The sequence below is a fragment of the Cervus canadensis genome, chromosome 2, assembly GCF_019320065.1.
Source record: "Cervus canadensis isolate Bull #8, Minnesota chromosome 2, ASM1932006v1, whole genome shotgun sequence".
NCBI classification, from domain to species: domain Eukaryota; kingdom Metazoa; phylum Chordata; class Mammalia; order Artiodactyla; family Cervidae; genus Cervus; species Cervus canadensis.
In genome coordinates, this window is record NC_057387.1 from 18,989,714 (window position 1) to 19,017,552 (window position 27,839).

The 27,839-nt window shown below is 50.0% G+C and overlaps 1 protein-coding gene across 4 annotated transcripts; it reads right to left on the reverse strand.

Moving 5' to 3' along the window:
• Positions 1-47: 47 nt before the first annotated feature.
• Positions 48-27,161, reverse strand: PI4KB (phosphatidylinositol 4-kinase beta). Of its 4 annotated transcripts, none has more exons than XM_043458151.1 (13): positions 26,766-27,161; positions 25,723-25,817; positions 18,353-19,289; positions 13,675-13,719; positions 10,998-11,225; positions 9,891-10,118; positions 7,852-7,961; positions 7,158-7,262; positions 6,520-6,643; positions 5,539-5,804; positions 2,367-2,499; positions 2,019-2,139; positions 48-932 (listed from the first exon to the last, which is right to left on the reverse strand). In XM_043458151.1, exons 2-13 carry the CDS (start codon positions 25,725-25,727, stop codon positions 751-753), a joined length of 2,484 nt encoding a protein of 827 aa, XP_043314086.1. In that variant the 5' UTR covers positions 25,728-25,817; positions 26,766-27,161; the 3' UTR covers positions 48-750. The 4 variants fall into 4 exon arrangements, with proteins under 4 accessions (XP_043314086.1, XP_043314080.1, XP_043314093.1 ...); XM_043458145.1 differs by having other exon boundaries at positions 25,723-25,895; XM_043458158.1 differs by lacking the exon at positions 13,675-13,719 and having other exon boundaries at positions 25,723-25,895; positions 26,766-27,158.
• Between the last annotated feature and the right edge of the window lie 678 nt (positions 27,162-27,839).

Genomic DNA, 27,839 nt, shown 5'->3' on the forward strand with positions numbered 1-27,839 from the left:
ATGTTCACTCCCCACCCCTGAAAAAAATACATCTCAGAAATGACACAGATGGCTAACTAAGGACTTTATTTCAAACAAAAATTAAAAAATTGAGAGCTATCTCCCTGGGTGTGGGGAAGGGATCAGGGCAAGGAATTCCCCGAGGCTAGGCCAGTACCCTCAGACTGGAGGGGCCGTGATCACCCCCTTCCTCACTTCTGGGATGGGGGACCTCAGCAAGTGCAGGACCCTATGCCAAAGCCCACCTACCCAGGGGAACTCGGGCTAGGGCTCAGTCCCTGGGAGGGGGCAGTCAGGCAGCAGCATGGCCAAAGGCCAACCACAGGATTAAGTCCTAAGTACCAAGAACCTACTCTCTTCTCCTTCCTGGGACCCAGAATACATGAAGAGGATGGCCTGTGGAAAGAACCTCTCGGACCCTGGTGAGGAGAAGCGAGGCCCCAGCGCCCCCCACATTTATCACTTCTGTTCTCTGGAGGGCAGTGAGTCCTGGAGTCCATCAGGTGGTAATACTGACACAGCTGGGGTGGCGGCAAGGGAGCCCCAGTCAGCCTGGGCCCCACAGCTGGCTCTCCCCACCTGCCCTGGCAAGTTCTACGGTTACCACATGATCCTTTGTATTTCTTGCCTTCCATTTCCCTTGGTGGATGGCTGGGTGGGTGGGGCTTCCTGGCTTAGGGTTTCTCCAAGGGCCTTCCCAGGGAGGGTCCCCTGAACCCCCCATCGCGCTGGGGCCTGAGGAGGAGGGTGTCACATGATGCCGTTGGTGAGGTACTGGAAGCCGTCATAGAGTTTGGTGGTGATAGACCGCATGCTGCCGTCCACCATCTGCTCCACCAGCAGCTGGAGCTGCTCCTCAGTCATGCTCATGTGGAACCTCTCCTTGAGGTTGCGGATGGTGCTGGAGCCATGGAAGCAAGGAAGCTGAGAACCTGGGGGCAGCAGCGAGGAACAGGGTCACAAACGGAAAGGAGGGAGGGGCAGTGTAACAGTAGAGAGCCAGGCTGCCTGGTGCCCCTGCCCTCCCACCTCAAGAGATCCCTGACAGTGGATGCAGGTCTGCTTGGGCAGAGAAGGGAGAATTGGCGGGAGGCCCTGTTTTGAGCCCCTTTTCATCCCACATACCTAACTGCCTCTAGGTAAGGGCACAGGGGCAGAGGAGGGCAGGGGGTCAGCACCGCATCTCCTCCAGGGAAGGGTGGAGGGAGCAGTCTTAGGACCCAGAGGGAAGGCTGGGAAGAGTCTGGGGAGTGGGCCCTGAGCTGGGCACTTATCTGGTTGCAGGCCTCTGCCTATGCTACGTCTGACACTCACAGATGACCTGGGCCACCGTCATCACGGGGCCAGACGGGGATGCTCCTGAGCAACGGCGACAACCTGTGGGGTGGGAGCAGGGATGGGGAGGAGGAGACTGGCAGCTTAGAGTGGGTGGACACCAAAGCCCTGAGGAGGAAATGGGGATGAGGGCCCAGAGAAGATGGGAGAGGAGGGATCCTGGACAAAAGACTATAGATGGCAAGGCCGTGAGGAAACAGCAGTGAGAGCAGATAAAGAGGACAGAAGAACACGGCTTGGCTCTGAGCAGAAGGGGTGAGTATGGCCCAGGGAAGGGGTCTGAGGATAGGGCCATCGGGGAGCAAGGTGGTGACTTTTGAAAACACCTGAGTTGCTGAAGAGCCAAGCAATGGAAGGAGACAAACTCAGAGCTGGACAAAGGATGGGGAGACAGGAAGAGACCAGGAGGCAGGAGATGGGACTCCTTTTTTTTCCCCCTTAGTGCACACAGGAGGTAGTTTCTGTTGCTTCGGCCCTCCCGCCCTCCAGGGCTAGCGGTCAGGAATCGGGAGGAGTATGTGGAAGGAGGAGCAGGGCACTGGATCAGAGTTGGGAACCCCACCCCCAGTCTTGAGGTGGACTCAACTCTGGAGGCTCCACGCCCCAGGGCCCCAACATAGCAGGAATTCTGAAGCACTACGGGTCCCACCCTATCCCCAAACATAGGCTTCTCCCCAGCCCACCTTGCTGCATGATCTCTACGATCTGCACCACCTTATCCATGTGTTTCCGAGCAGCGATCAGCCCCTGCAGCATCAACATCTTGTAATAGTTGAACATGTCGCCATCCAGGCCGCCCATCACCTGCGAGGAGAGAGTTGTGTGTGCAAGGGAGCTCACAACTTCCTCCCTTAGGTAAACGTGCTGAACTGTGTTACTTGCCCACCTCTTATCAGGCAGGAAGCCTCCCAGGACATCCAACCTCACCCTGACTTATTCCCATTTCTGATCTGTTTGTTCCCACTTGCGGGGAGACTACCAGCTCCCCCTCCCATGACACCACAGTGAGGCACCTCTCCTTCCTGACTCACGTCCACAAACTCTGTGGTCAGCTTAAAGGCTGATGTCTCAAAGCCCAGGTTTCGGGGTGAGCTGGATAGGATGAAGCCAAAGTCGATGTGGATGATGTGGCCTTCTGCGTCCAACAGGATGTTTCCATTGTGTCTGAGGAGAGGGCAGATGAGAGGAAGAGACAGTAGTAAGTCCGATTGAGGTGGGAGCTTAAGCTGCAACACACTGGCCACGTGACACCAGGCAAGGGCCCTGCCACTTTGCCTAGAACTCTGGGTCCAACCCCTAGAACCCAAAGCTGGCAGTAGGAAGAAAGGAAATTAGAAAAGTACACTGCTAACAAAGGCAATGGGGTCTGACTTGCTATCATTAACAACTTAATAAAATAGCTTTAAGATTATCCCCATTTCCCAATAATCGCGCTTCTAAGCACCCAATCCCAATCGGGTAGAGAACTGGGAAGCTACAAGAGACAGCCTCTGCACTCTGTCCAGCTGTCACAGAGGCCAAGCACTTGGCTTAGTGGGAGGCAGCCAGTTACAACCTAATTACCTGTGTTTTGTTTGTAATTCCCATTGGCCCACTGCAAATCAGAAACCCCATTGGAAGGGAACAGCAATCCCAGGCTGAGTGGAGTTTAAATGTAAAATAGTGTGTGGGCTTCAAAGAGTCAGCTTTAACTGTTTGGTAAAACCATTTATGTAAAAAAATTCCCAGGAGGCAATTCCTACAGGCTAGCTGCATGAAGAAGCTGCTAAGTCATGTCAGTCGTGTCCGACTCTGTGCGACCCCATAGACGGCAGCCCATCAGGCTCCTCCCTGGGATTCTCCAGGCAAGAACACTGGAGTGGGTTGCCATTTCCTTCTCCATGAAGAAGAGAGAGAGAGAAATCCCAGGTCTTTGTGATTCCCACAGGAATGGCCAGTCGGAGGGGAACAATTAACATGCTAAGCATGTGAGGCCTGGCCCATAAGGGACCTCCTCAGAGTCAAAAGAGGCTTTGTTAGGCTAAGAGCTCACAGTCTGAGGCCACCTTCTCTGGGGTTGGTTTGACTGGCCTAAAGAAGAGGGACAGAGGAGAACCCAGTCCCACCTGAGTCCTTACCCCTCTGGGGAAGCGTAACAAATTCAGCAACACTTAATCTTGAGAACCAGAAAGCCCCAGGTGTCCTAGTCCAGCCTCTCATTTTACAGGTGAGGAAACAAGCTGAGAGAAGAAATGACCGACTTGTCCCAGGTCCCAAGCCAGTGAATGAAGGGCAGTTCCTCTTCTCTCCTTAACCACTGGAGCGAACTCCAGCTGCACTGCTGCAGGGGCCTCATTCTGAAGCACTTAAGGGGACCTTCAGCTGCTTCCAGTTCGGGGCCCCCTTCACTGCTGACACTTCTCTCCAGTGGATGAGTCCATTCAGGACTTAACTACATCTATTCTTTTTTGAGTTATTATGAAAGGTTTACCAGCTGCCCGTCTCTTCCTCTACTTTTAAAGGATGGACTTTCATCTTTCAAATATATTAGTTTCCTAAAGAATAGCCCAGAGGCCTGAGTATCACCTGCTTCCCTGCCCCCACTTACTCAACGCAGGGGCTCAGGCTCTAGGCTCTCTGGGCCCTGGATTCCAAATCCTGACTCTTGAGGGACAGTCTAAAGCTTGCAACCAAGCTTTACTCAGCCATAAAAAAGGAATGAAATAATGCCATTAGCAGCAACATGCATGGACCTAGAAATCATCACATTAAGTGAAGTCAGTCAGACAAAAAGATAAATATTATACGATATCACGTCTAGGTGGAGTAATAAGTGAACTTATTTACAAAACAGAAACAGACTCACAGACACAGAAAATAAACTTACAGTTACCAAAGGGGAAGAGGGAGGATAAATTAGGAGTATGGGATTAACAGATACACACTACTGATATAAACAAAAATTTATTGTATAGCACAGGGAAGTATATTCAATATCTTGTATTAACTTATAATGGAAAAGAGTCTGATAAAGAATATATATGTGTGTCTGTGTACATATATCCCTGTGACTCGGATGGTAAAGAATCTGCCTGCAATGTGGGAGACCTGGGTTCAATCCCTGGATTGGGAAGATCCCCTAGAGAAGGGAATGGCAACTCACTCTAGTAGTCTTGCCTGGAGAATTCCATAGAGAGGAGCCTGGTGAGCTACAGTCCATGGGGTTGCAAAGAGTTGGACACGACTAATCAACACACACACACACACAAGCGGCTCTGTCGGTGAACCTTAATGTGCTGCCATACCACCGGGGACCCTGGAAGCACAGGCCACTGACCTAGTGCTTTCCCAGGCAGCTGCCCTAAGCCCACTAAGAGGCACAACTCACAGGTGCATTCCGAGCACTGAGCCCGAGTCACTGTCTGGAGACAGTCTTAAAAAACAGGGCCTCGAGGGTGTAATAACCTTTGTATGGTATGTTGTTCACCTATGTGCAAAGATGAGCTTCCTAAAGGTCACATGATACTGGCAGAAATGGCAGCTCTAGGCAAAACAACAGATACTTGAGTTTCGGAAATCATATGCTGGAACGAGGAGAATTCAGAGCTGGGAGTTTCAACTTTGTGTTCACCATGTCTTTCACATTCATCTGCTCCTTTCTGCTCTTAGTCTCTACCACTGCCCTCACACCAGGCCTCATCACCTCTTGTTTGACAGCTGAAGGGCCATTGATCCACCCTTGCCCACAGTGCCACAGGGCACACTCACTCAACACAGACCAGCTCACGGTATTTCCTCTGCCTGCAGAATAAACCCCCTGAGCCTCATGAAGGCCCTACTAATCCAGCCTCAACTTAGCTGACATTACCGCTACTACGTGCCATGCAGTGTGGCCCATGCTTAAATGACCTCGAATTGTTTCCTCTGCCTGGAACATCCTTCCTTTCCATCCACAGTTTTCTCTGTCCTCATTCTCCTTTGTCTTTCAAGACTGCATGCTCAGACCCTTGCTCCTCCCATAAATACTTCACTTCTTTGCCCCTTGCCCTGGTACTTGTCAGTCTGCCTCCTTGCCTTAACAGAACAGGAATACATCTGTCTCCGCCTATAATATGTTGTTTGTTTCATCTTTACATCTTGGCAGTGGAAGGTGGTGATGAATAAATGAGGAAACAGAGGCAACCCTGGAGAAAAGCTAAGGATGAGGGACAGGAATTCACCTACCTGTCCTTGACCTGTAGCAGGTAGCAGACCAAGCAGTAGCCAGCACAACTCTGCACAAAATTGCGCTGGGCACTGAGGAATGCCTCAGTGGTGTAACTGCCATGTTCCTGTAGGAAGTAATCGAGCAGGGAGAGCTGAGACTGCTTCTTCACCTGGTGTATGGATACAGCGTTGACCACTGGTTCAATCATGCCACTGTCGGCCGAAATCACAAGAATCTTATATGGCTTGATCCACAGGGGTACTCGCTCCTGTTCCCAAATGGACTGTGAGGAAACACACAGTGGCATTAAGACTCTAAATGAGAGGAGGAGGCTAAAATCCCTTCTGTTCCCAACCTCAGACAGTTCCCATCCTTGGTGGCCTTGGATTCTAGGCCATCAAGTAAGTAAAACCCTGTAATCCCACTGAGGACCAGGAAGTTTTGAAAGGAAATCCAGGGTCTGACAAGACACAGGGTGGCATGTAGGAAAAGGCATCTTATAGAGAGAAGTTCAAAAGAGGGAGAGGAGAGGAGACCTAACTGTCACATCCCAGGCAGGGCAAGTGGGAGCTATTAATCCAAGTTCAAAAAACTGGGAAAAAGACCAAGAGATTTAGGTTCAGAGAAACCTCCAGAAAATGAAAATACTTATATCAACAACTGACTAAACAGGTGAATTTGCTTGTAGGCAACCACCCTGGGGGGTCAGGGATTGACATCTCAGCCCACCGCAAAAATCACTTGCTACAAATCAGTTGGGAGTTTTTTGATCTGTGATCAGAACAGGTGTCAGTCACAAAAGGGCCACAAGAGATCGCTGTGGAGCTGCTCCTGGGACTTCACTTCTGGGGAGAAGCACCGGCTTAGTTCAATGAAAATCCAACTTTGGCCTAGGCAGGAAGTTGGTCCCCAGCAGAGTTCCCTGCAGAAGGACCTGTGTGATCACCTCAGGTGGGCTACAGATGGGCTGAGTTTCCTTTCTCCCTCCCTTGTCTTACCTGCAGTTGCTTTAACACCTGGAAGGCCAACAGCTCCTGCCGAAGGTCATCCCCACACTTGACAATGACTGACAGGAGCCGCCAATTGGGGAGATGGCCATAGGGGGAACCCTCTCTAATGCGCCTGTGAAGAGAAGCAAAAAGTGTCAAGGGTGATGCCAGGCTTCCCTGGTGGTCCAGTGGTTAAGAATCTGCCTTGCAATGCATTGGACATCAGTTTGGTTCCTGGTCCAGGAAGATCCCATGTGGGATCTTGCAACTAAGCCCCATGTCACAACTGCTGAGCCCATGTGCAGCAACTACTGAACCCCACACACCCTAAAGCCTGTGTTCCACAAGAGAAGGCACTGCAATGAGAAGCCCGCGCACCACAACTAGAGTGGCCCCTGCTCTCTGCAACCAGAGAAAGCCCGTGTGCAGCAATGAGTACCCAGCACAGCCAAAGATAAATAAAATAAAAACTATTAAAAAAAAAAAAAAAGAGCAGGGGGTGATGCCAGGTTGAGGACAGACACACAATTTCTATAAAAAATTCATATCAAACCCCCCTCAAGGTAAGGACTCAGACTGCCTAAGGCCTGATGGATTTTTCAGAGGAGACTGACAGAATATGGAAGGTGAATCCCCACCCAACTCACCGCACTTTCTCCTGCCAGGGCTCTTTGAGAGCAACTGCAGAAGGGTCTTCTGGGTCTCGTTTGAAGGCTGTGGGGGTGTGAGCCAGCTGCTCCGAAAGGCGCCGTCTAGCAGGAAGAAACTGTATCATTTGCTTGGAGGAGTTACCCCAGATCCTCCTGTCTCCCTGTCTATGCCGGCATTTCCTGCACTGTTTCCTTGACTCTGGGCACACAGAGATAGAAACCTGGGCTGAGAGAGACTCATGGAAGGAAACACACCACTGATACCTCTCTGCTCACCTGGTGGTTTGTAATCATGCTAATGCAGATTAGCAGCCCCTCGCCATTTTCCTACCAAGATTCTGCATCAGAACAGACACAGCTCCAGTATCTGCATTTCCCACACCATCTCCTCCTTCTCTGAGCAATGTGTCTGACACGCGTGTCCTCTGTCTTCCTAGACCCACTCTGGGAAACGCTCAGACCTTCCTCTGGTGCTTTCATTCCTTTGGAGTCCTTTTAAAATTTACTTTCTGTAGTAGCCCAGTAACTTCCCAGCCCACATCTTCACTCCCTCTAGTTTGGTGGCATCAGGACAAGGACAGAGTAAGGAGGGAGAAGAGGGAAGCTACAGGCTGACAAAAAGGAAGGGAACAGAGACAGGTGGCGCCTAAGAGAGGGGTGAAAAAGGAGGGGCCACACGGTCTGGCCATACCGGATGTCCCCTGCTGCAATGAACACAGGCTCCTTGCTTTCCTGGCTGGTGATGCTGTCCACGGAGAACTGGGAGATGTTGTCACAGCTGTTGGTGTGCACTTCAGGGAGCTGGGGAGAGCAGGGCACTGCCGGTCAGAAGCGCTGAGCACAGGGGCGCCTCTTCCACCTTCTCTTCAGATCACCCTTCATGCTGCACTCTCCACAGCATGACCAGTCCTCCTTTTCAAACTCTGCTCCAAGAAGCCTCCCCAGGTCATGCATTTTCTGGACCCCACACTATTTAGGTTCCCCACCCCGCCCCCAGACCCTCTAGCAGTGTTTTTCAATGTGTCAACTATAGCTGCATCAGAATGACCTGGAATGCTGCTAAAACACAGATCCCAGGCCACCATCAACCTGAATTTAAATGACTGGGAATGGGATCTGGAATAATGAATTCCTAACAAAGCCTCCAGAAGACTTCCAATGCATTCGAGTTTGCAAACCACTGCCAGGACCATCACAGAAAGCTGAACTTTCAGCTTTATGCTGAGAGCTCCCCAAGGCCAGGAATGCAATCTTAGGGTCCAGAACAGACCCTCTCCAGGCTGGGTTCCTCTGAGTATTTCTTTAAACTAAGCCATCTGATCTTTTATTTCTTTGGGTTGTGCTGGGTCTCTGTTGCTGTGCAGGCTTCCTCTTGTTGCTGCGAGCAGAGGCTGCTCTCCAGCTGCGGTGCTTGGGCTTCTTACTGCGGTGGCTTCTCTTGCTGTGGCTCCTGGGCTCTAGAGAACAGGTTCAATGGTCGTGGAACATGGGCTTAGTTGCTTCGCATCGTGTGGGACCTTCCCTGGCCAGGGATTGAACCTGTGTCTCCTGCACTGGCAGGTGGATTTTTTTTAGCACAGAGCCATCAGGGAAGCCCTAAGCCATTCAATCTTATCTCCTCATCTCTCTCTAACTATAAAATAACAGACGCCAAGGCCCATATCAAGTCCCGTCTTTTCTCCTTCCTTTGTACCAGTGCATTTCTCCTTAACCCCATTCGCCATTACTGCACAGTGCTTTGTTGTTTACCTTATACATAGATTTTTTGTTTTTTTTCTCTTAAATGTCTGCATCTGGTCTCTCCAGTTGGACTGCCAGCTCAAGTCTGCCTTTTCACAAAGTGGAATGTGATTGGGTCATAGCTCTAACAGAATCCTGTTCTGGATCCCTACAACCCCAGAACGAAGTCCCAGTTTCTTTCTGCACTTACAGGATCCTTCTTCTGTCTGGCCCATTTTGGCCTCTCCAGCCTCATTCTTTACCACTCTTCATCTCATGACCACACCTCAGAGCCACACAAAATTTCTTTCTATTCTTAAAATGGACCAAGCTCCCTTGTGTCTTCTGGTCTCTGCATGAGCTGTCCCCTCTGCCTGGAATACTCTGTCCAGCTAATTCCTACCTACCTCCAGGCCTCAGCTGAGATATTACTTCCTCCAGAAAATCATCTGGGGTGTGTCCAACCCCAAGTCTGGAATAAGCACCACGCCCACCTGCAAATGCTCCCCTGACACCGAATTCTCTCCAGCACAACCTGGATCACACCACACTACATCTCCCTGCTGACTGGCTTTGTTCTCTCTCCTATTAGGTCACAAACTCCTTGCAGGCAGGGGCCAAGCCTTGTTTACTAGCACACAACACTCAGAGTGGGCAAAAAGAAGGCCCTCCATAAATATTGCTTGAATGAACAAACATGACTTATTCTTCTTTGCTTTATATAGCAGGTGTTCAATATACATTTTGATTAAATTTTCCACTCTCCCCTGGGCTTAGAAGTTCTTCCTTACGTTAAGCCTAAATTCTTCTTGCAGGAAAACAAGCTCCACCTGAATCTATTCCAGACTAGACCTGTTCAGTGCTTCCCCTCTCACCCCTGTCACTAACTAACCCACTCATTTGGGCATTTGCTCCAGCCTGCCTCAGAGAGTGTTGTGTTGTCTCAAATACAATGAAAGCGCCTGGCGAACAGGTCCTATGCCCAGTACTACTTCCTTGGAGCTCCCTCACCTCCACCTGCAGCTCGCCTATGTCATCCACCGACCAGGCCTCGTCATCATTGTCATAGTTGGGCACAGTGCTGAAGCTGCCTGCCCGCTGCTCATGGGTGATGCCGCATTCGGGCAGGTTCTCTACAGACCGGGTGCTCCGAATTCGGTTCTCGGGGATCCGGGCAGGGACACTAGTGGTGTCGAAGTTTTCACATTCGAGGACTTCCACATAGATCAGGTAGGGAGCCTGGGGGGATAGTGAAAACAGTATTTGTAATATACCTCCACCACTGTTCCCCCCAAAACTCAACCCTGGTAACACAGTTTGTCCTGCTACCCACCCCTGCGCCAGCCGGCCTCCATCAGAACCCAGACACCAGGAATGCCCTACTTAGGGCAGGAACTGATCCTATGAATACATATGTAAGAATCTAGCTGAGAGTATATAGGTCTAACAAATGTTCAGCTGAGCTTCAAAATGTATAGAGGGTGCACCTGACCAAAACCACCCCAAACTATCAATTACCACCCATCAGAGAGGCCTGAATGCCTCTGTGGGCTTGTCCTCAAAACAGAAAGACTAGGAAAAAGCTGGGCACTGTGTCAAACAGGATTCTAATCTTCAATACGTCTTCTGGAAAAAACAAACAAACAAACATCTGAACCATTAATACTCATTTCAACCAGTATACTGCTTTAGCTAATTCTCTCCAATGTGACCTGGGCACCTTTCTCTCCTTCTCCCTGCCCACTGTGATCAGAAAAGGTCTTAGAAACAAACATTTCTCTACTTTTATTGTTGCTGTACCTGGAAAGCCCAAGAGTTATGGAAGGGCTGGAGAAGAGCTCCCAGAAGGACTAGAGGAGGTGAGGAGAGCAGCTCTCCTCTGAGACAAGAGCAGGAGGCAAGCTGAACACGTTAGGCTGCTTTGGTCCAGAAAAAGAAAGCCCAAGAACAGGGACAGGCGGGCCCTCAGAATCACAGCAGAGCAGAGGTGAAGTCAAGGCTGACAGGTGTACATGAGCTATGGAGGAGTTCAGGGTGTCGGGCGGCTTCCCTGGGCCCGTACACAAGCATGGGAGGAGAGTCAGATGAGAGGTCTGGTTGAGGCCAGAGCCCACCTACCTTGTCCTTAGAGTTGAGGACGACAGCCTGGGTGTGGGGCACGCGGACCACGTGGTGGTCAAAGCCGGCAGTGGGCAGCCAGACTCGGGCGGGGAGCTTGTGGTTGAGCAGGGAGAGCTCTGAGATCAGCCGCTGTGTCTTCTGCTCCTTGGTGGGGAGCGTGGCCAGCCGCTTGCCAATCGCCATCAGGGACTTGATGAATTCTCGCTCAGGAGCCAGTCTGACGGGCTACAGGGGGGTGGGGTGAAGTAAAAGATGGTGAAGAAACCATAGAAAAAAGTGGTCCTCCCACTTAGTCACGACTAGCCCCGCAGGCCAGGGGTCCCAGTGTCTCCAGTACTCCAGGGAAGGGATACCTTCCGGCCCTGTCAGGAGATCCCACCCATGGCTATCAACCTGAACTGGGAACAGGCAGAAAAGCCAGTACTGCCCTCCCTCACAGGCTGCTTCTTGACGGGAAGGGGGTATGTGACTCCGGGTCACTCGGTGCACCCCACTGCTCCTGGACTTGAGTTCCCGAGGAACTGTCCCAAGGCTCCCAGACGGATGGGAGGGTGACATCCAGAGAGGTCAGCCAGAGGCCCAGGCGGAAATGCTGCTCACACCGAAGCGCTTCACCCATCTCAGGAACGAGGCCATCCCTCTCCCCACCAGGATCCCTAGGCTGGGTCTCCACCAGGTCCACAGAGCTCCAGAGGGGAGCTGTGAATCAGTACCTCCCCTTTCAAAGGAGGATTCAGTCCATTTAAGTGACTTTTGCTGCTTCCACGGCATTCCACCTGTCCACCCCACAATCTCTCACCGAGGGTCAGTGCACATGCAGGGTATGAGGCAGGATGAGCAGACTTTGCACTAATGAGGGAACAATCAACGGGGAGAGAAAAAGCAGATGGAGGTTGGGAGGTGTGTGGAGGTGGATGGAGAAGACAGCTCCTTTCGGGCCCTGGTGCCGGCCCTGAAGGCCGGTCTTTTTCAGTGATTCCTCCTTGGATCCTCTTCCCCCACCTCTCAGGGACTAGGCTACCCACATTCGCTCCCTCCTGTGGGCTTGGCTGCTCACGCTGGGTACTTCATTCTCAGAAAGGGCAAAGTCAGTGTTGGGAGTCAGGCAGGGATGGGGAAAGAGATGGGCTCAGCTAGACATGGAGAAGGGCTCCATTGCCAGCCTAAGTCCTTCCACCTTAAGGGGCATTTTATCAAGATGGCCACCCAGCTCCCCGGCCCATCTCTCCTCAGCTAGGCAAGAACAATACCTCTTCCTCAAACAGAAACAGGAATATCCCACTCACCAGGCTTCTCTCCCTCTTTGTATGTCATGCTCAGTTTCCCGAGTGAGAATTTCTACCCTCACTCCCTCACATTGCCATAAAGAGCTTCTTTGGAAAGCCGGGCAGTACCAGGCCCACCTCTGCGTGTGCTCAGAGCCAGGGTTCCGAGGGACAGCTCAGCTCTCAGGCTCTACCCACAGGGGGCTGGCCCAGGGCCCCACACAGTAATGAAGACCGGGGTGTCTGAATCAGTCAGGAATGCTTTGGGAGGCAGGGTTGAAAACAAGATAAAGACAGGAAGACAACAGAACTAGACCTCTGGTCCCTGGAAATATCCTAGGGGCTTCAGAGAGAGAGAGAGAGAAAGGAAGAGGAAATCTGGAGACTCACTCCTTCATTCATCCTGATCCCCTAATCCATCCACTCAGGTGGCAAACGGTCATGTTCCCAAAGACCCTCCACCCCAACCAATTCATAGTTATTTCAGATTAGAAACAACACAATTCCTTCCCATCCTCAATTCAGCCTTTGGGCTGGGAGCCCCTAAGTTACGTCAGCATGTTGGAAATATGACCCCAGGCCTCATAGAGAGAGGCGCTGCCACATGTGAGGAGAGAGGAGTCATGACTCAAAAGGGGATCAGCACAGAACAGAGAAAACTGATTGGGAAGACAAATCAAAAGTAAAATGTAAAAGAATCATCCAAACTCCCAGAGGGTCCAGCATTTCCTCTCACGTCTCTGCCCAGCAACAAGGTCCGAGACCCTGTGGGACCGGAGGGTCAGGGGTTAGTTCAGGGGGAACAAGAAAGGAGAATGAGGGTTAAGAAACATACCGGGCAGGGAGCTGGGAAAGGGAAGAACTCGGACCTGGAAGAAATGTGAAGTTAAAAAGGACACTGGCTGTGGGGACATACAACTTTCCTTCAGGCCAAATCCTGTTTGCTTTTCCAGTCAGCTCACCCAACATGGGGCCTGGCATTTGGAAGACACTGAACAAGCATTTGATGGTCTGACGGCAGAAGCCACAGGGAAAGGGTGCTGGGTGGGAGAAACAGGATCCTGGGGGTTTCTGCCAAGCAGTTCTTGGCTTCAATCCAGGGGTAAATTCTACCTCTCTCCCAGCTGTTTGCTCTGGAGAACCAGGAGCTGGGGGCTGAGTTGCACTGCATCCCAGCTGTCCTGGGAGAAGGATCAACAGAGCCTCCTCAGCCTGGGCTCAGAGCACTGGCAATGAAGAGCAGGGGCTCCTCCAGGTCTCGGAGGCCTGGGAGTGAGGGGCTGAAGTCCCAGGAAGAAATGGCAACTTTTAAATCCAGCCTTGACCTGAGGACTCAGGAGACCTGGGGACGGAGAGGAAATGCGGCCATGGGGGAGCCTGCCACCCAGTCCCAGCCTGGCCCCACTTACGGAACTGAATGAATTATCAATACTCTCGGTGCTGGAGGAGAGCTCCTGGGAAAGGGCCGGAGGGCAAGGGGAGAAGAAGGGGGCAGGGAGGGAAGGGAGAGAGACAAAGGCAAAGAATTTAGCTCCAACCTGGATCATAACTGTTTCTCTTATGTAGCTCTACCTTTCTGCTTTAATGAAAGAAAGTCAGCCCACAAATGCCACTTGCCCAGATTCTTGACATTGTGGAAGATGCTAGAAGGCTAGCGTAGACCTTGAGGTCAGAAGGGCTGAAGAGGTAGTGGCCTCTGCTTTTCATTTCCTGCCCTTCTGTTCTTGCCTGCACAAGTCTTCCTTCTAGGAAAAAATCCTACAGCTGGATCCCTGAGGGAGGCAGGTACCTCAGTGCTGCAAAGCTTTCCTGATTCCTCTTTATTCATTCACATGCTCTCAACCAACCTCTTCTCCATGGAGACCACCATTGAGACTGAATTTAACAAGCTGCATGGCCCCCGTACCAGAAATCCCATGTTCCTCCAGCTTCTTGGAGACATCAAGGAGGAAGCAGAAGAGCTAACCTTTTAGTGTCAGGTACATCTCCTCTCTAATCAGCCTCATTATCACCCTGGGAAACCCAATCCCACTCCTGAATCGTGTGATGAGGGCTAGCAGGGACCCAGGAGCATGAAACATCTGCGCTAGGTGCTACCGGGAGTTAAGGACGAGTAACTCCCTTACCTACCACACTTCTGTAGGCTTCCGATCAGGGTGTCTCATGTGACACTCAATAAACTACAATTTTTGGATGTAAGTTGAGAAGCCAGGTCCCAACTGAATCCATCTGAGAAAGCGGAGTGGCTGGCTGCTCCACAGCGGCTCCTAGTCCCACCCAGTTCAGGGGAGTTAGCTAAAACTCACCCTGTTCCTATGTCTTACTAGTGTCTGTGAGCAAAACAGGGACAAGGACTGGTGCTGAGCGTCACTGAGCGGCTCTGCGGCACTCGTGCACCGGCCCACCCTGGCTTCTGTCCAAGGTCTCCCAGGACAGGGAGAACGGGCAACATGCGTACACAGTGCACAGGAAGGGAGGTCCTGGACTCGAGAGACAAAGTCGAAGCAGCTCCCAACGCAGGAGGGCAGTGGTCACTGAGCTACTCTGCAATCAGAATTTCAAGCATCTACTTAATTCGATTCCACGGTTTACGTTCTATTCCAGCTGGAGGCCCTCTTGTCGGGTCTTTCTTTAAAGAATCTGGGGAGAGTGGCACTTTGAGGGAGAAGTCAAGCTGAACACTCTCCCAAGGCCACAGCTCTTCTATTTGGGGGGGAGAGGTGGTGGGAGGGAGCACCAAGGCAGCAAGGGTGCTCAAGTTGATGATGACCTGCTAGCTCAATCTCTACCCAGGAGCTGGGTGGGGAAGGAATAGTAGGCAGGATATGGGTTCCACAAGCCCCACTCCAGCTGCTTCTACAGACAGGACAGTCCTGTCTGACTCATTAACAGCCTTGGGGGCAGGGAGATACATCATGAACTGCTCCTCTCTCCTCCTCTGGAGACTTGAGTCACTCAAACTGAGTCAGCTCTAAGGAGAGAAGCTTGAGGCCAAGAAGCTGACATCACAGTCTATTGGGCTGGAAGGCTTCCTGGGCTTCCAGTGTGATATGCACATTTCTCTGTACAAAGGTTATAGCCCTGAGAAGACAAGGCTGATCTACATTAAGTTGGGAATCATGTGGGGTGGGGGTACGATCTAAATCACTGCTCCTTGAGCCCCCACCCTAGGCCAAAATAATTGCCATGTGGTTACAACTGGAAAGGAAAACTACCTGAACAACTTAAGAGTTCCCTAAGTTGAGAAAAACTGCTCTGAAGGGTTGGGCTGGGGTGGGGGAGTGGGAAGAGGAATAGTAGGAGATGGGAGAAATCAGTGCTAGAGCCCTTTAATTGTAGGGGAGAGTGTAAAGGATTCCTCATTAAAAAATAGAACCCTCTGTGAGATGTGGGCAGAGAAGAACTCTGCTGGGAGACCCTAGGCAGGAAGAGACTGCACAAGCACCTGAGATTCTTCTTGGAGGCCTCCCTTCACCCTCCAGAGGTTCCCTGCTGGTGGTGGAAGCACAGTATTAAACTCAGAACCCATGGGGAAAGCCAGAGAGGGCGAGCAAGGTGTTTCTCCTTTGAGAGTCTCTGTTCAGACCTTAGATAATTATGTGCTTTGTTTTAGTGAGCTGTATACTTCCTCCTCACATGCAGGAATCAACATTTCAGGAGCGTCACAAACTCCACCAGAAAACTGCTAGAACTAATAAATTCAGTTAAGTTTCAGGATATAAAATTGAAGAGTTACAAACCAAACAACTTCCTAGATAATGGGATCTCCCTATTACCTTGTAAGTTCCTGGAGGAAAGGACAGCATTTTATTCTACATCCCCCACTGCCTCCAGCACAGGGCTCTGCAGTGAACAAGCTCAAGAACTATAGGCTGAGTGAATTAATGTTGCATGACAGGGGAGATGGAGGATTAGAAGAAAGCAAGCCAATACTTGGGAGACAAAGGCCTTGAAAGATGTATCTCCGAAAAGTCACAGGGGTTTGGAGAGACCTCTGTGCTGAAGACTTCAATGCTTAGACTCCTGGTGACTCTCTCACATCTCCTGGGGAGCCACAGTGGATTCTGGTGTCTCTCTCTGCTAGCACCATATAACCTGGGAGTGGTGTCTCCTTTCGTCCCTGGATCTACTGACCCAAGAAAAAGGAGCCAGGTTGGGAAGAATGGCAGCTGGAGAAGCCAATCTAGAGGATTTAAGCATTCACAGAATACCTGTGTCTCAGCATCACCCCAAATCCCATCCTAGGCAGGAGTGAGCTGCAAGAGGGACTAAGGATCAACACAGTACAAAAAGCTCGAGGCCTCAGTTTTTCCGGTCCTAAGATGAGTACTACAAAACGCCCGTGGAGTAAAGCCAAGTGGCGCCTGACACCAGGCACCACGGGATTCACTTACAGCTGCTCACACTCCTATCACTACAGGCTTGACCCCCAGAGGAGCTCCCAAACCCTTCACGACCTTAGTCCCACCAGCTCTGGATGATTCTTCTTGCTCTGCAACAGCCTCCCTTCATGACCCTGGGCTTCCTGCCAAGCTCAACCAGAAATGAAAATGGTCCATTCTGGTTCTGAGAACAGCTGGGCCCTGCCTGTGCATGGGCGTGGAAACCTTCATGGCTAAGGCCTAGGCTGTTCTTCCCCGTATGGACTCTGACAGCTGAGGCTGGGTGTGACAGACACTGGTTGAGAAACTTGAGCCAAATCATCTAACCTGTTTCCTCAGTGGTAAAATAATACCTGTCTCTTAAGGTTGTTGTGAGGATTAAATGTAAAATATTTGACTTGATGCTTGGCACGTACTAAGTGCTCAATAAATGTTAGCTCCTTTAGTTTCACTATTATCATAATAAAATACCAAATTTGCAGACAGACCAGGCTCTGTACTCTCTTTCCCTCCTGCCTTTCCCTGCCCTAGTCACTCTGACCTCTTTACTTGAAAGAAGTCTCATTGTATCAAAAATGTGGGTGGGTTGTGGGCCCCAGAGAGGCAGATGCCAGCACGGTGGCTATACACATTCTCCAGCAAGTGCAAATTCCTTGGTCTTTTCTTCCTTCTTCCCTAAGGCTAGGCTGGCAGCCAGATGGGAGCCTGGCTGGTGGGGAGTCAGGGGTGGGGTGGGGACCAGGGGACCATTTTCTGGCTGGGACATTAGGTAAGTCACTAATACTTGGCTATTCACTGGGCAAGTTTCCCTGCTCTCTGTCCAGATGTGGAATAACTGGTGTGTATGAAGCCTGGAGTGCTGCATCCATGGGGTCGCCAAGAGTCAGACACGACTTAAGAGACTGAACAACAATATGACCAACTGATGGCTTATCTCACCCCCACCCTATCCTAAATGGGACACCCCACTGCTGCTTTCTCTTCTTAGGCTTCAGGCCCTTGACTCGACACTGGGTGTGCCCAAGATTTACTCTGTATCAGGACTGCTTCCCTCTTCTTTCTGTGCTTCTCCCAAATGACATGGGAAAGAGACAAGCAAGACAGCCCTTCCCCCAAGGAAAGGGAGGTGGGAAGGCATTCTGCAGATGCCTCAGTGATAGGGAATGAACCTTACCCTTATGTCAACAAGGAGCAGGATCTCCAGGGAGTGAGGGAGAGGGATTATGAAGAGCAGTGGGCAGGAGAATGAAGCTGAGGTTCTACTTATCATCTCCCCTCCCCCAGAACACACAGAATTCACACACAGAACCCCTCTTCCTCCCCGCCATGGTTGCTGCTCTGAGAGGTCCTGGTAGATATCCCAGGGTTCAAGTCAGGCTGGTGAGGGTCTCTGCCACAGTTCTCAGGAAGTAAGAGGATGGCAGTGCAATTTAGTGAAAACCCACAGGACAGTCAGGAGTATCAGCCTTGCTATTAAGCTATACGACCTGAGGCAAGTCACTTTATCTCCCTGGGTCTCTGAGTTCTCTGTAAAATGAGGCAGCTGGAATACATGAATCCTAAGGTCTTTTTCCATTCTAACATTCCATCTTTAACTGGTGAAATGAAACACAGGGAAGGAGTGAAACGGACAGAGTAACCCTGAACCAGACATCCTGTCTCCAAGCCACCTGGCTTGCCCCTCCGTCCCGCCCGGGAATTTTACCTCATCCTCATTCTCCACTTTAGGGTTGCTGGCTGTTCGTTTCAGGTTGCTGCTGAGACTTATGCTGGCGGTGGCATCTGACTTAGAGCGCTGGTGAGTCCTTTTAGAGGGAGACAGCCCTGTATCGGGGGCTGGGCTCAAGGAGGGCAGCTCCCTCTTTCGGTGAGCGGGCTTCAGCTCATCTGAAAGGATCAGCTTCCGCAGCTTGGTCCCACGGGAGTGTCGCTGAGTGGAAATGTGCATGTCTGAAGAGTAGGCCCCCAGCAACAGAGCACACTGGAGGGAAAAGTTAATGCTCTGGCGGCAGCGGTGGACTATGTAGGGCTTGATGGCATCACCCACGTCCTCATCCATGTGAATGTACATGTTAAGCAACTGGGGCAGATAGAAGTCCACATCCTCATTACGAAAGCAGAAGAGCCGGTTGCCGATGTAGGCCTGCACCCCAGGCTCCTTGGAGTTATACAGGTATGAAATGGCCATAGAGATGTCAAACAGTTTTGACTCAAACAGCCTCAGCAGCCAAGACTGTTTGGCCGAGTTGTTCTGCCGCCGCTTTCTTGCTCCCTTGGCTGTGCCTGAGGCCACTGTGGCCCCCATCTCATCTTCCTCCTCCCTTATCTGGGCAGGTGGGTCGTCCAGGCAACGGATCTCGCTGTCCACACCATCCCCATTGACCAGCTCCAGTGGGGTGCCTCTGCTAGAGATGGCCACGCCTCCATGCAAGAGCTTGACTTTCTCCAGCACCTCTTGGCAGGCCTTCTGGGCCACCTCAGGGTCAATCACCGAGAGCTCCCCGACCCCCTCCGTGATGACACTTAGCAAGGAGCCCCCATTATTCCCTGGTGGGCCAGGAGTGGGCTCGGAAGTTGGCTTCAGGGGGGCAGGCTCCACTACCGTGTCTCCCATGGCCACAGCCAGACTCTGAGCTTCCAAGCTGGAGAAGGAAGGAGGGAGAAAGGAAGAGAAAGGGAGACACACATACACACACCATTAGTGGTGCCGACCTCAGGTCTGGCCCTCGCCAGGAAACCTTCCCAGGCATCCCCTCTCTGTATGTCTTCTGGGACTCATTCAAACTCAGATGAAAAGTCACCCCCTCCCAGGAAGCTTACCCTGACTCCCTCCTTCCACCTCCCACCCCTACATTACTCTTCACTCCTTCTGGGCTCAGTTACTCAGCTTAGCCTCTGTTCTTAACTTGTATTTGCAAAATGTTGCTTTATGTATGTTACGTTTATATAGGTTTACAAATTCTTCAGATAGGCTGGGAAGCAGTTCTGGTCTTAATTCTCTTGTCCCCAACTCTTCAAATGCTTTTCTCCCTCCATGCTCTTCCCATATCTCCCTCAAATGCCTTGCCAGTAACCTTTATTTTTGCCTCTTTAAACTGTTATTTTCTTCCTCATATAACACTCCATACACAGGTCCTGAACATCTCACCTTTATTTAGCGCTAAAATCTTTATGTGTTTTTCCAGTTACAGATACTTTTCTTACTTTCCCTTTTAGACTCAAAGCACCCAAAAAATAATGGCCAGCAAACACCACACCAGGCTTTACCGTGAAGAAAATAGCTCAGAAACAACCATTGTCAACCCTGCTGAGGTGGGCCATCTCTCTGCTTACCTGAGCACATGACATCGTGCTCCCTTCCTCCAGTGCTGTGGCAGCTGAAGGATGGTGGAAAAACTCCTGAACGTGGAGTCAAACAGGCTGAGATTCACAATCCTGGCTCTGCCAGTACGTGTGTAAACTTGTGCAAACCACCTATCTTCTGAGTTTGTTTCCTCAACGGTAAAATGGGAGGAAACGTGTCTATTTCTTAATGTTACTGTGTATTAACAGAATGAGTAACTTTACGTGTGTAAAAGGAACTAACGTGTCTGTCCCTGGCACACAGTGTGTGTGTGTGTGTGTGTGTCTGTGTGTGTGTGTGTCTGTGTGTGTGTGTGTCTGTGTGTGTGTGTGTGTGTGACTCATTCGTGTCCGACTCTTTGCGACTCTATGGACTGTAGCCCACCAGCTTTCTCCGTCCATGGAATTCTCCAGGCAAGAATAGTGGAGTGGTTTGCCATTCCCTTCCTCAGAGGAACTTCCCAACCCAGGGATTAAACCCTGGTCTCCTGCCTTGCAGGCAGATTCTTTACTGTTTGAACTACAAGGAAGTCTAGTATAGGCACACAGTAGTACTCTACAAATGCTGCTGCTGCTGCTAAGTCACTTCAGTCGTATCTGACTCTGTGCGACCCCATAGATGGCAGCCCACCACGCTCCCCCATCCCTGGGATTCTCCAGGCAAGAACACTGGAGTGGGTTGCCATTTCCTTCTCCAATGCATGAAAGTGAAAAGTGAAAGTGAAGTTGCTCAGTCGTGTCTGACTCTTAGCGACCCCATGGACTGCAGCCTACCAGGCTCCTCCACGCATGGGATTTTCTAGGCAAGAGTACTGGAGTGGGGTGCCATTGCCTTCTCCGCTACAAATGCTAGTTAAATCCTTATCACCTAAAAGGTTAATAAACAATTCACGTGCACATACCTATGTTGTTTATAAGGGGAGTGACTTATTTAATACTTGTTACTCAAGACTCTTCCAAAACATTTATGTGAGTCCTCTCCTATCCCAACTCTAGTTTCCCCCATTCTCATACACACACTCCAAGAACTGGAGGGGCTGTGAGAAGACAAAAAGGTATCAGGCTGGAGGCCACGTGTCCAGAATGTCCAAAGGAGAAGAAAACATACGACCAAGGATCCCTCTCTGGAGGGATCAGAAGGAAAGTCAGTGAGAGGACACTGTTGATAAAAGCCACTGCCTTCCTAGAATGATTCTTCAGAGACTCACCAAATCCAGATCAGGAGAATCAGTGCAGAACAGGAGGAAATCTCAAAGCAAGGACTGGGAGAGGCACACTATACTAATGTCAGATTGACGCAGCTCCAGAGTCTGGCTGTAGGTAGCAAAGGACTCAAGAGGCCTCGTCACAAAAATACAAATAGCGTGAGGCTACGTCACACTCAAGAGCATGAGCAAGAGGAAGGCAGAAGCAGTTGTGGAGCTGGAAGGCAGGTAATTTCCAACTGATAGTGACATCAATGAACCTGATAAGTGGGGTTTGACCCTAGTGAACCCAAGTAAGTGGAAGGAGGCTCAAGATACAGATTCTCTAGTCACTCTGCAAAGCCCAAGTTTCCACTGCTATTCTTTCAGTGCCTCTTGAACCTCTGAAATGTTAAGACTCAAGGTTACCTTCATCTGCCCAACATATATAGTCCAGCTTGCTCTCCCCCAGCAGTCAACCACTAACATTGTGCAGGAAGATGGATGGAGAACTCTTAAGTTCTCAAGGAGTATTAAAAAGAAAAAAAAAGGCGACTTCAGTTTATTTTTCTCCTAATTCTGTCAAGCAAGAAGTTCATCCCCCAATTAAATTTCTCTGATGCAGTCTGAGACTGGAACTGGCAAGAAAGTGGCAACTCTTTCACTATGCTCTTTCCCAAATGAGGCAGTGACCTCTGAGCAGTAGAACCAGCATGGCTGCCTCTGCCCATGCGGATCTGTCTCTACTGGCAACTGTGGGTTGCACAGGAATAATAAGAGGGAAGTGTTAGTCAGTACCTACTGCAACTCTGTAGCACACTGCACCAGAGGGTTCTCAAATTCCTCAAATTCAACTGGGACCACTACTACCCTTTAGGTCTGCTTAGACACTCACACAACAGACTCAAATCACTCTATATAACCAACTCTTTTTTTTTCAATCTCTCTATGCTTGGCACATGATTCTCTTTTCCTCTACTCCAGAGATTTTCAAGACACCAAAAGTTTCTAAAAGACCACTTTTCAAAACTTTCAAGGGAAAAGAAGTTCAGACATTCTCCCACATACAGCATTTCAGATTCTACTAGGAAATGCAGACGATCTGGAAACGGTCACAAGTGGGATTACTACTGGCACCAGGGAGGAAGCCAAGGAGGCCATCATTTCTTTTATCCCAGGGTTGAGCTAGAAATCCCACATCACAGTATTTAGGGGACTTGCCCACTGAACAGAACAGGTCCCCCACTTGACAGCCTTTACTCCCCAGGGAACAGATAATGTCAAGAGGAGGAGGAAAAGCAAACTCCTCTCCTGGAAAGGGCAGCTCTGCCACTGGAAACCACCAGACTGGAGCCTGGTCTCCCTCCTGGCCCTCCTGAGTCTCAGGAACTGCCTGCCTCTGAAGCAAGTCATGGGGAGAAGCAGCAGCTGAAGGAAATGTAGGTTGTTTTGGCAATTTAGGCAATAAGAAAAAAGAAATGGATTTCTCAAAACCTAACTCCAGATATGGTCTTTAACATCAGTTAATTCATTCTGAAATACAAAGAAAATATAGCTTTGATAAGTAACTATTCTAAAGAGAGTGAAAGGACTAGAAAGCAAAAAAGGAAGAAACAGTTTCTGTATTCACCACCTTTCCCCTTTTAAGTCAGAGAACAAGAAAAACCCCAGAGAAGAAAATCCAAACCTTTACTATCAAAAGACTCCTATGGCTCTCAAGGACACAGACAACTGAGGCTCCACATTTCACACTGGGAGCCTAAAGTGCCTTCCGGTGAGGCTAGAAGGGAACTGAAGAGGTTGCCATGACCCAGACTAGCAGCTAGTTTCTCGGAAAGGGGTGTGTGTGGGAGGGGGACAGGGAATGTTGACAACCAACTGGCTCCACACCTTATGTCTGGGCAAAGAAGGGACTCCTCAGGTGAGCATCAGAGGGTTCTTCTGGGCAGAGCAGAGAACAGCAGTGAAGGAGGCCAGAGAGGGACATGTGCATGTCTTCTGTGACTAAGCATCAAAGTCTGCAGATTTTGGGGGTAGGGAATGCTATCACTTAACCTGGCTTCTTGCTTCTCATCACCTCAAAAGATTCTAGACAAACAACTCTCCACTGGCCTCCATGAAACGACTTGGTGGATTGGTCTCTGCTAGGACAAGATGTAAAGAGCCCCAAATCAATTTCCTCACATAGTTAATCACCATCGCCTTCTTGAAATCTTTTTCCACGAACTAGATAAACATGACTGCTTCAGATCAATCCTCATGTTTTTAATATGTTCCTGTATTTTCATAGAATGACCCTTAAGAGACCATCTTATTTATTGCTCTACCTCCAAACAGAAAGGTGAGCTCAATTTTCCATTGCCTTTTAAAAGATCCCTCTGGAAAAAAAAAAAGAAAGATCCCTTTGAGATGGAGAGATGGATCATGTGAACCGGAAAAAAGAGTAGTGGAGCCAATATCTTCATCCTACAAGGTAGGTAGTTAAGAGAGGCTATTAAAAGTTAATGGATAGGGTGGGAGGTGGGAGGGAGAGGACATATGTATACCTATGGCTGATTCACACTGATGTATGGCAGAAACCAACACAACATTGTAAAGCAATTATCCTCTAATTAAAAATAAATAATTTTTTAAAAAGTTAACAGAAAGAAGGTTCAAATGTCATTTAAAGGTACTCAGGCTTCCAGTAGAAACAAAAACAACATATAAACAAGAAGAGGTATGAATCTTCTAAAACAGTCTTCTTTTGTAATGATTAATAAACCAAAAAACAGAGGAACAAAAATTTTATCTAAAGCTCTGGCAATAACTATCAGAGGGAAACACTAAAATAACTAAGAGGTTATCTCTAGGAGTAGGGATGAAGGGAAAGGGACTATTGATTTTCATCATAAATCCTTTAAGTACCATTGGATTTGTTAACAAATGCACATATGTCTTTAATAATAATTTTTTAAAAAGAAGCTGCTCTTCAAAAGGGACTCCTAATCATCCTAAGCTGCCTGTTCTGCTCCTGAGGACTCCCTCCTCATGTCTCAAAGTCTAACTCAAACCTTTCTTTAAGGAGGTCTTAGCTCATCCTTCCCTCTTAACCTCAATGGTAAAAATGGAGTTTGAGTACAACCTTTCCCTTGTAGAAACACAGAACCAAGCCTTCAAACAGGCTCAAGCCCTACCAGGAACTAGGTAAATGCTTACCCAAGGCCCCAAGGCAGAGTGGCATCAGGGGATAGGGTAGGGAGAGCAGTGGTCTCAGGGAAGTTAAGTCAATATTGATTGAGGTGCAGAAATCTGTTCAGAGCTCTAGAGCTGGTATAAGCAGATACCAGCCAGACAGCCCAAGCCAGCTCTGGGAGCCCCTGCTGAAACAAACAGATGGCAAAGAAAGCAACCTGTACACTCACTTCTCTCTGAACTGTTCCTCCCCACCAGAAGCTCCAAATGCACTTGAACTAGGCTCTCTCCGGTCTCATGCCACTTACTGAAAGGTCCCTCTCAAGCTTCTTCCCCAAATTAGACAATCTCAATTTGCTGCTTTGGATAGTGTTCAGCAAATGTGTTCTCACGTAGTGTGGACCCAGCTCTGAGAAGGAAGCAGAGAAACTAGAAGGAATATGACTTCTCTTTAGGGGTGCTCCCAAGGAGCAAAGCTGCTCCTAAAAAGGGGAATTATGAGATCGGACACTGGCTGGCTAATGAGGAGGCAGACAAAGGGGGAACCGGGACAAGGCAGCATGATTACTTTCAAACAGGTTTAGAGTAGGAAGATGAAGGGAACTTCACGTGTCCTTTTCACTACTGGAGGCCAAGAGAGAGACATGGCATACAGGTGAGCAACTAGCTTCCTAGTTGCTAAGTTCCTAGCTTCCTAAGTCCCAACTCACTCCAAGTGTTCTTTTCTAGCCAGTTTCCTCAAAGGATTTTCCACAAACGTACTTTACGCCTATAGAATCTGGAGTTATGGCTCAAGTACAAGAGGAACAGCAAAGCTGGTCAGCAACTTAAAGCAGTGGGGAACCAAATCAAGGCAGATGAAAGAATCAGGCCTGGAGCTTGCCTTTCAAACTGACTTACTCCCATGGTTGGAGACTAGAAAGTTCAACAGAGAGACCAGAATGAAGGAAAATTCTCAGAACAACTGAATCACTACTAATAAATACTTTGTGTCTGAGGAACCCAGTGTTTTGTAAACAAATAATGAGGTCAAATTTTTCCCCCCACATAGTGCCTATTACTGTACCTATGCCTATAGAGTGGACTATTTTCCCAAAAAAAGTCAGGCTAAAGGTCAAGAGAAGAAGTCACATCCTGAACCCAGGAGTCCCGATTCTCAATATACAAGCTTTTTCCATTGGCTCATGTTCCTTTTCCCAGTTACCCCCTGACCAATTCCACTCCAGGCCTAAGCTCTTACGGAATCAACCAAAACCATTCTAGTAAAGCCACAGAGAGTAAACCGATTCCTCTTAGGGGTGGGAAGACACTATATTCTGTGATCCCCCTAAGACAAGCCTAAAATTAAATTATCCAAAACAAAATTTCTCACAACCTCATTCAGTTTCCACGCAGGCCTGTTCATTCCTCCAGCAAAGTGTAATCTGATAGGAACTGCTTCAAACTTGCTCCATCCTTCTGAAACACCCTCTGTTCAGAGAAAAGCCTGTGACAGCTGAGGCTCCCCCTCCTCCCAACACATCTTCTTAGCTCAAGGTTTAGTTGATCCTGAAATAAGTGGTATGTAAAGGTAGAGTGACAGAGAACACATAAGGACCACAGGGAAAACAGTATCACAAGGATCAGCAAAACCCCTGAAACTCGAGGGAGGTGTCAAAGCTGGAAATCCTGAATGGGAAGGAGCACTGTCAGATCTCTCTTCTACAGGAACAAACCTCCAGAGGTTGGGAGATCTGAGGAAGGGTCGAGAAAAGCTAAAGAAAGTTACAGGAATCATTAAAGTACTCTAGAGAAGAAAGGATTAAGGTCAAAGCAGAATGTAAACAGTACTTTGGGAATGATGGTGAGTGCCTGAGATCCCTTAAGGAGAAGGAATAGATAGTTCTTGGAAGCCAGGAGCTGGGTGGGTGGGTGGCAGTGAGGTAATGGAATCAGAAGCAGCAGAGGAAGAGACGGCCACAGAGGATCGGGAACCAAGGGCTGGGGATGCAGAGACATCGGAGTTAAGGGGCAAAACAGGAAAAGGGATACAGGCGGAGGCCGTGGGAAAAGAGGCTGAGGCACAGACAATGAGGAAAGACAAACAAGGATGGACCCTATAAAAGACATCGTGATGTGGAAAGGCTTGACGACTTAAGAGAAGATAATTCGGGACGGAGGCAACAGGGATAAGCGTGAGGGAGGGGGGAATCCCCGGCAGAGGGAGGAGCTAAACAGAAGAGGAAGCCAAAAAGCAGAGGAGGACCCCAGGCTCGGGAAGAAAGGGTGGAGAAGGAACCCGGGGTGCAGCTGCCACCGGGAGGACAGTTTTGTAGTCGAACCCCGGTGTGGGGGCGGGGGAGGCTGTGCTGGACAGGGTGGGAGAGGGACCCCTTCACACACAGGGCAAGGGGCACTCACGGGGTAGGAGTCGCTTACCTCCGGGGGACCCCGGCGGAGGGGGTGCGGGCGGTCGGGGTCGGGTTGCCGACACCGCCGCCTCAGCAGCAGCGGCCGCTCCCGGGTTCCATTGGCCGCCTGCGCTTCCCTGACAGCGGCCGCGGCGGCTGCACCAGGCCCCGGCTGCGGGGCTGCCCTCGGCGCCGCCTGAGGGGGCCTTCGCGCTGCCGCGCGTTCGACCGGGCCTCACAACCTTCTCTTCCTCCCTCGCACCACCAGGATTAAAAAAAATAAAATAAATTCCTCAGCAGATCTCGAGTTTTCTTCTGAATTCAAGCCCTTCGTGGGCTATGCTTTCTTGCTACGCCGACGCTCAGGACCCTACGGATCCCATAGTAATCTAAGGAGTCGGGTGAGCTGCCTGAAACATGCCTGTTCAGAAATAGAGAAGGGGGCGGGAAGAGAGATTTGGAAGCCTGGGAGGCGGAGAGGACCAGGGGAGGAGCTTACGGGTGGGAGGAGGGGCCAAACCTTGGGAAGCGGACCTAAGAGGCAGCGTTTGCGAAGCTAAGGAAGCTGAAAGGGAAGTAAAATTTTCTGGATAAAGGGGCAGGGGCTCTCGGCTTAGAGCAGACGGCGGCGGTGTAGCGGGCGGGCGTGGGCCCCCTGCTAGAGGAGGAGTACAGGCTTGCTGCGTACTTCAGTAAACACTGGAACGTGCAAATTATACGTAAATGAGCCCGTTCGAGTTAGCAACCGAGTTACCGTAATGGCCATTAGTGACTTTCCCCTATTCCACACGACTCCTTTAGTAAATCAGGTCGGGGGACGGGCGCTGGGGGCCAAGCTGGACAGCAGAAAGAGAAAGAAAGGGCAGGCGGGGAAGATAGTCACCTTCACTATCCTATTCTTACTCATGTTTAAGGACGACGCCAAGGTTACGCCCCTTATCGCTTGGGGAATGGCGCGGTCCAACCGCGTCAATCTTTCGCCGTTAGCGGCGCGACTCGAGGCCGCGGTTCTGCCTCCGAGGTCACCGCCTGCCTGGGCAGCCTTTGGCCTTCAGCCTCCGGACCTCGATCCAGCCTGGGAGGGGCTGAACTGGGCCAGGTT

Bases quoted from the DNA above. Each gene is read 5' to 3' on its own strand.
- PI4KB (XM_043458151.1), bottom strand. The intron at 13,720-18,352 runs GTAAAATTCCCG...GCCCTTTCCCAG, and splicing joins AAGTGGAGAATGAGGATGAG to GAGCTCTCCTCCAGCACCGA. The intron at 6,644-7,157 runs GTGAGTTGGGTG...TTCTCTTCACAG, and splicing joins CCCTGGCAGGAGAAAGTGCG to GCGCATTAGAGAGGGTTCCC.